The sequence below is a fragment of the Merops nubicus genome, unplaced genomic scaffold (genome assembly GCF_000691845.1).
Source record: "Merops nubicus isolate BGI_N331 unplaced genomic scaffold, ASM69184v1 scaffold566, whole genome shotgun sequence".
Taxonomy (NCBI): domain Eukaryota; kingdom Metazoa; phylum Chordata; class Aves; order Coraciiformes; family Meropidae; genus Merops; species Merops nubicus.
This window is the reverse complement of record NW_008615376.1, coordinates 20,218-27,489: the sequence shown is the minus strand read 5'-3', so window position 1 is coordinate 27,489 and position 7,272 is coordinate 20,218. Positions and strand designations below refer to the sequence as shown.

General features: G+C 48.0%; 1 protein-coding gene across 1 annotated transcript in view; it reads left to right on the top strand.

The window, feature by feature from the left end:
- Positions 1 to 945: 945 nt before the first annotated feature.
- Positions 946 to 7,272, top strand: part of ASCC1 (activating signal cointegrator 1 complex subunit 1) — a gene marked incomplete at its 3' end in the record, with an annotated part of 23,151 nt that continues 16,824 nt past the window's right edge. Inside the window, exons 1-4 of the mRNA XM_008942479.1 lie at positions 946 to 1,065; positions 1,704 to 1,803; positions 2,507 to 2,604; positions 3,985 to 4,163. Of these exons, the coding sequence (XP_008940727.1) occupies positions 957 to 1,065; positions 1,704 to 1,803; positions 2,507 to 2,604; positions 3,985 to 4,163 (486 nt within the window). The remainder of the gene's footprint in view (positions 1,066 to 1,703; positions 1,804 to 2,506; positions 2,605 to 3,984; positions 4,164 to 7,272) is intronic.

Sequence of the window (7,272 nt, the reverse complement as noted above, 5' to 3'; positions counted from 1 at the left end):
CTCATGTCCAGCTTTTCACTCACCAGCCCTCCCAAGACCTTCTCTGCAGGGCTGCTCTCCATCCCCTCGTCCACAGCCTGTGCTGACACTGGGAGTTGCCCCGACCCAGGTGCCAGACCTTGCACTTATTATTTTTCATGGCTGTTTCTGTCTTCCTCTTTAACTCGCTGCTTTGTGTGTCTAATATCATTTGGAACAAGACAGTGTGGTTTAAGACTTTTGTGTGTACACTTGGCACTTACCATTGTGCTCTGAGGTGGAGGAGAGGTGGTGTGACCGCTTATACCAGCCAGCACCAATGCCTCTAGGTACTTTCTTGCCATTCCCCAGACACCTCCCAAGCAGAGCTAGGGGATTGAGTTTGCTTTGGAAAAGCTCCTTAAGACTTTGAGAAAACAGTGGAGAAATATTTTGAGAGAGGTCAGCATTGTGGAGGGATTCTTGCAAGAATCTGGGGTCTCTTTGGTTTGTAGCTGTGGACAATGGTGAAGTGAAAGTGTGCAGAATCCTGAAGGGTGCTGAAAGGGCACATTGATGTAGGGCACAGTGAGTTTCAGCTAAAATCAGTGAATTTCAGGGAAAGCTGTGACCAGTTTCTGACCTCCTTGCAGGGGTAAAAAAACCTTGACAGTTCTATATGTAGCCTTCGTTGCTTAAATTTCCTGGTTTTACTTGATTGTGCTTTATGAGCTGACAAAGAGTCTGCTTGAAAATTCTCATGAAATTATTCTTTGAATGACTGATTTGAGGTCTGAGAAGGTCTGTGGCTTCTCATATGTATGCAAAGAAGGAATTCTCACTTTCCTGGAGGTACAGACCTGGCTTTTTACTGCTGAGCCTGTCAGAGCTCCCCTGATGCCTCTCACAAATTATCCACAAGGAAACAACAAAATTTACCTTTCTTTGGCCTAAATTAACAAAGCTATCTTTGTTTTTGCCTTAGGAGGAGGAGCAGGATGGACATCCTGCGACCCACCCTGATAAGGATCGGGGGACGAGTATACAGGAAAAATCTCACTCAAGAGCAGGCCTACCAGCATGAGGAGGAGGAGGATTTCTGTGCAGGTAAAAAGGGGTGACCACGGTGCCCTCAGGATGTGCTGCACGTGCGAGCATCAACGCTGGGGGCCAGGGAGCTCTTGGTATTGTCTCTGATGTCTTTATGTCCTCGAGGATCTGTGTGTGCAGTGGTGTGAGGTGTTCAAGAGGGAGAAGAACACTTTGCTCTGATCCTTGATGATCCTGCTGACCAAAGGGTGGGCGGTGTAATCCCAGTTACCTAGTGGGGGTTTGGGTGGCTGTGCTGCTGACTGCTGGTTCTGTTTGTTGGCTGTGAAAGATCTCCAATAAAGAGGCCAAAAAAAAAGGAGTTCCCTAGACCTGTTTTCCTCAGGTTCCTGAAGTGCCTTCCTTTTTGTCAGCGTGACTATTTGCAGGCAGGGTAGGAATGGAGGCTCCTCACTTCAGATGCTCTCCCCTTGCAGTGTTTGCTCCTTGTACAGTGTGGCTTTTGGAAGGTGTTGCCTATTTTGGAGGCAAAATTCTTCATAGTAGAGGTGAAATAAGAAGCAGTTAGCTGCAGTGGAGAGGAGTTGGTCCCTTCCTTTATTTAACCTTGGAGAAGGTGGCTATGAGACTGTCGTCCTGCATAAAGTGCTGCCAAACTTTGCAGTTTCTACAAGGTCTTGTTTTTTTTCTGGTAGGCCCCAGTGACTGTGCAGATGAACCCTGTGATGCCTTTGTCGTGGAGGAGACCGAGAAGGGCTTCCAGTGCAGAGTGGAGGTTCCCAGCCCCTTGTACAAGTGAGCCTCTGTGTTTCTGGTTTATTTGAGTTGCCGCCGGCTGAGGAAGAGGTTGGAGGGCAGAATATTTGTTCTGAGACCAGGGCAAGCACCGGATCTCAGAAATGTATTTGCTCTTGTGGATGTGCATTTTGGAGTGAGGGAAGGGAAAACTGGCAACGTGTTTCTAGGGCAGCTGTGCCATGCTTGACTCCCAGCCCTCCCTGTGACAGGGACAGCAGGTGGTGATTTTTTTCTGGCAGGAGAGCTTTTGAGCATATCTTCCCTTGAACATGAAAGCATCAGGAAGGGTGTGAGAAGGGCAGGAAGAACTGGGGTGAGCAGCCTGTGAAAGCTTTGAGAGAAAACACACGTGACTGGAATGGACTGTTGACTCTGATATGGTGTTTACTGGGAAGCCTTTAGCATTCAAACCTTTATCTAGTTATTTTTGATAGTTTTATTTGTTGAATAGCGTTCCTGAAATACAGAGAAGGAAAATTTTTCTGTTGTATATTTGAATGCTGGCAAATGACTACCTGGAGCAAAGCAAGAAGCAGAAAAATTGCCCTTAGTTCTCAGTCAGCTAGGATAATGGGAAAAGGGATAAACCAGCTGATGAAGATCATCTGGCAAATGTGCTGGACGGAGCTGCCATGGGGCAACTGATTTGTTTTGGCATAAGTAACACTGAGTGAGCAACACTCGTGTTTTTGTTCTACAGGTACATCATTGGCAAGAAAGGAGAAACCAAGAAGAGACTAGAAACAGAGACTCGAACCTCCATCAGCATTCCCAAGCCAGGAGTGGAAGGAGAAATTGGTGAGTTTGATGAGCACAGAGCAGCTGTTCTCTCACCAGCTCTTGCACAGGCACGGGGTGAGCAGGGAGCGGTCACAGGAGGCGTTCTGCCTTTAGTTCCTGCTGCTCACGTGGCACTGACTCACTTTATGGCCCTGGGAAAAATCACTTTTCTTCTGAGTTTATTTTTTCTAACTATAAATCCTTATAAAATAGCAGAAGGTTTTCTTGGGGGGGAAAAAAAAGCCTTTGAATAGTCCCACTGAAGTCACTTATGGGCCTTGCGAACTTTGGGCCTGAATGTGTTGGCTTTGTTTTAATTTGGTTTTAAAATAATACCATTTCCATGAATAGGGAACTGTAATAGACATCCAGAAAAAGTTACTTTGTTGTATATTTATGCACAAAAAAAACTTCATCTGCTTTAATGCAAGAAGTTTTTTTATGACATTGCTGCCTTTCTGGCATTGTCATTTGATCCTGCTAGCGTGAGGAGGCTTCTGGTGCTGTATATTCATTCTCATCACTCCAGGGACTTAAGAAGGAGGTGCTGCCTGTCAGGGCCAGCCTGGGTGGGTTTCTGCCTGAGTGGCTCCCTGGAGGGCCCCTTAAACACACTCCAGTGATAACTGGCACAGCGTACAGATGCAGTTACATGACAGAGCTGTGAGGAGTAAGTGATGGGGGAATCCACCTGTGGTGTGGAGTACTTCTCAAGAAGTGGGTCTTGACTTCTTCTCGAGAAATGTGAAGGACTATTGGGAAGGTTGAGAGATGTTGAAAACGTGTAATAATAGACAGCCAAGAAAATTTTGCTCCTTGCAGTTCTTTCCTTTCAAGCTCAAGTGTTCTCTGCTTGGTGCCTTGAAGTGCACGCACAAACGCTATAGGTCATCTTGATCTTTGATAGATTTCCTTTCCTTCATCTTTTTATGAAAACCAGGAATAATGCTCTGCAAATCTGAAGAGCTGCTGAAGCGATAGACTCTTAGTTACTGTTTTTCAGGCACAGAGAGCTGCTTTTCTTGAGAGCAGAGGGATACTTTTGATGGCATCATCCTGTCTTTACAGAGGAAAGCACAGCAGTGTCAGGCATTTTAAGTCAAGTGAGGAGTCTGGCAGGATTTCTCTGTGCATGGCTGGGGGGTTTCAATTCCTACTGCTTCTCCAGTGAGCCCAGTGCTGTTGTGCAGGTTTTCCTCATTCCCTCCTGGCATCACCTGGGTGAAATGTTCTCGTCCTTAACAATATCCTCCAATATCAGTGTTTTAAAGTGTACAGGTAAGTGTAGCCCAAAATCACAATCCATTAATTACTCTTTTATCTTGCATGGGCACGGGTGTCAGTAGTCTCCCTGTGGCTTCCCAGAAGCCCAGCAGGTATCTCCTTGTTCCCTGGCAGTGATCACAGGGCAGCACCGCAGCGGTGTCGTCTCCGCCCGCACGCGGGTGGACGTTCTCCTGGACAGCTTCCGAAGGAAACAGCCCTTCACACACTTCCTCTCCCTGGCTCTCAACCAGCCCGCCATCCAGGAGAGGTTCCTGCAGTTCAAGCAGGAAGTGTTGGAGAAATGCTCACAGGTAAGGATCCACCTGGGAATTCAAACCAAGTGGAAGCCCTTCAGCAGAGTCCCATTTCATTTATTGAGGCAGCTTTTTGGCATTCACCTTGGAGGCCTTTATTCTGTTCTGTGTCCTAGAAATGCCTTTTTAACAGGCCTTTTACTTAACTTGGTAGATCTACTATGAATTTGGTGAGTGCTGTTGTGAAATTCCTGGAAAGTGGAATGGCTTAAAAATTGTCAGTAAAATATTTTTTTCTCCTTAGGGTTTTACTTAGGTGGGAGGATATCTAAGATTCAAAAGAGGGTTTAAGGTTTTTTTAACATGAGGGGTTTGTTTTCAATAAGAAAGCCACTAAATAATGTAGTGGACCTTTCTACATTTTATATAATTTCTATACACCAGTGAGATAAGTAGGAATTTCACAAGTTTGCTGCTGCTTCTATTTCCCTTTTCTTTTGGTGACTGACAGTGAAGGAAGAGAAAGGAGTACTGCTGGACCTTGTACTGACAAACAAAGAGGGACTGGTTGAGGATGTGAAAGTAGGGGGCACCCTTGGCTGCACTGACTGTGAGATGGTGGAATTCAGACTTGCATGTGGCAGACACAGGGCCACAAGCAGGATTGCTACCCTGGCACTCAGAAGGACTAACTTTGGCCTCTTCAGGGAACTGCTTGAAAAAGTCCTGTGGGATGGGGCTCTGGATGGTAGGGGGGCTCAAGCAGGCTGGCTAGTACTCAAGCACCTGGTTCTCCAGGCTCAATATCAGAGCATCTCAAAGAGTAAGAAAACAAGTAAGAGAGCTAGGAGACCTGCCTGGTTGGGCAGGGAGCTAAAGAATAAACTTCAGTGGAAGAAAGAAGTATATAGAACATGGAAGGAGGGGCTGACCACTTGGGAATAATACAAAGAGGTTGCCAGAGGATGCAGGGATGCAACAAGGACAGCTGAGGCCTCCTTAGAACTAAATCTGGCGAGGGAGGTCAAGGACAATAAGAAAGGCTTTTTCAAGTATGTTGGAGGGCAAAGGAAGCCTAGAGGAAATGTGGGCCTGCTGCTGAATGAAGTGGGAGCCCTGGTGACCGAGGATAGAGAGAAGGTGGAGTTACTGAATGCCACCTTTGCCTTGGTCCTTACTGCTAAGGCCAGCTCCCAGGGGTTCCAGACTTATAAGACCACAGAGGAAGTCTGGAGGAAGGAAGATTCTGTCTCACTTGAGGAGGATTGGGTTAGAGAGCAGGTGAGCAAACTGAACATCCACCAGTCTGTGGGCCCTCATGGGATGCACCCACGAGTGCTGAGGGAGATGGCAGAGGTCATTGCTAGGCCGCTCTCCGTAATCTTTGAGAGGTCCTGGAGAACAGGAGAGGTGCCTGAGGATGGGAGGAAGTCCAGTGTCATCTCAATCTTCAAAAAGGGCAAGAAGGAAGACTTGAGTAGCTGTAGGCCAGTCAGCTTCACTTCCATTCCTGGAAAAGTGATGGAACAGCTTGTTCTTGCCACCATCTCAAAGCATGTTGAAGAAAGGAGGCTTATCACAAGTAGGCAACATGGATTCAACAAAGCGAAGTCATGCTTGACTGATAGCCTTTTATGATGGCACAACTAGGTGGATAGATGAGTGGAGGGCAGCAGATGTGGTATATCTTGACTTCAGCAAAGTTTTTGATACTGTATGCCATGGTATCCTTGCAGCCAAGCTTGAGAACTGTGGCTTGGATGGTTGTGTGGTGAGATGGATTGGAAACTGGCTGAAGGACAGGGCCCAGAGAGTTGTATGGTCAGTGGAGCAGAGTCTGGTTGGAGGCCTGTGGCTCGTGGTGTCCCCCAAAGGTCAGTTCTGGGTCCAGTGCTGTTCAGTATATTCATCAGTGACCTGAACGAAGGGCTGGAGTGTACCCTCAGCAAGTTTGCTGATGGTACAAAACTGGGAGGAGTGGCTGACATACCAGAAGGCTGTGCAGCTATCCAGAGGGACCTGGACAGGCTGGAGAGCTGGGCAGGGAGAAATTTAATGAAGTTCAAGGGCAGGTGTAAAGTACTGCATCTGGGGAAGAACAACTATTCATCAGTGACCTGAACGAGGGGCTGGAGTGTACCCTCAGCAAGTTTGCTGATGGTACAAAACTGGGAGGAGTGTCTGACATACCAGAAGGCTGTGCAGCTATCCAGAGGGACCTGGACAGGCTGGAGAGCTGGGCAGGGAGAAATTTAATGAAGTTCAAGGGCAGGTGTAAAGTACTGCATCTGGGGAAGAACAACGCCAGTACAGGCTGGGGGCTGATCTGTTGGGGAGCAGCTCTGGGGAAAAAGGTCTAGGAGTCATGGTGGACAAGACCATGAGCCAACAATGCGCCCTTGTGGCCAAGAGGGCCAGTGGCATCCTGGGGTGCATTGAGGAGAGCATGGCCAGCAGGTCGAGGGAGGTTCTCCTCCCCCTCTACTCTGTGCTGGTGAGGCCCCACCTGGAGTACTGCATCCAGTTCTGGGCACCCCAGTTCAAGAAAGACAGGGAGCTACTGGAGAGAGTCCAGCACAGAGCCACCAGCATGATTATGGGAGTGGAGCATCTCCCTTATGAGGAAAGGCTGAGAGAGCTGGGTCTCTTTAGCCTGGAGAAGAGGAGACTAAGAGGTGACCTCATTAATGTCTATAAATATGTAAAGGGCAAGACCTGGGAGGATGGAGCCAGGCTCTTCTCAATGACATCCAGTGAGAGGACAAGGGGCAGTGGGTACAAGCTGGATCCTAGGAGGTTTGGGGTAAACATAAGGAAAAACTTCTTCACGGTGAGGGTGGCAGAGCCTGGAGCAGGCTGCCCAGAGAGGCTGTGGAGTCTCCTTCTCTGGAGAGATTCCAAACCCACCTGGTTGTGTTCCTGATCTAGGTGACCCTGCTCTAAGCAGCAGGGTTGGACTGGGTGATCTCTCGAGGTCCCTTCCAACCCCTAATGTTCTGTGGTTCTGTGAGCGTCATTACTGGAGCTGGGTGAGAGATGACTTGGTAGCACATGCCATCCTGGAAACCTAATCACTTAGCTGCTTCCACGTGAGACACTGTGCTGGCAGTCCCTCCTACTTGCCTTCAGATCTTGCCTTCAGGTCTTGCCTTCAGAGCAGCAGGAA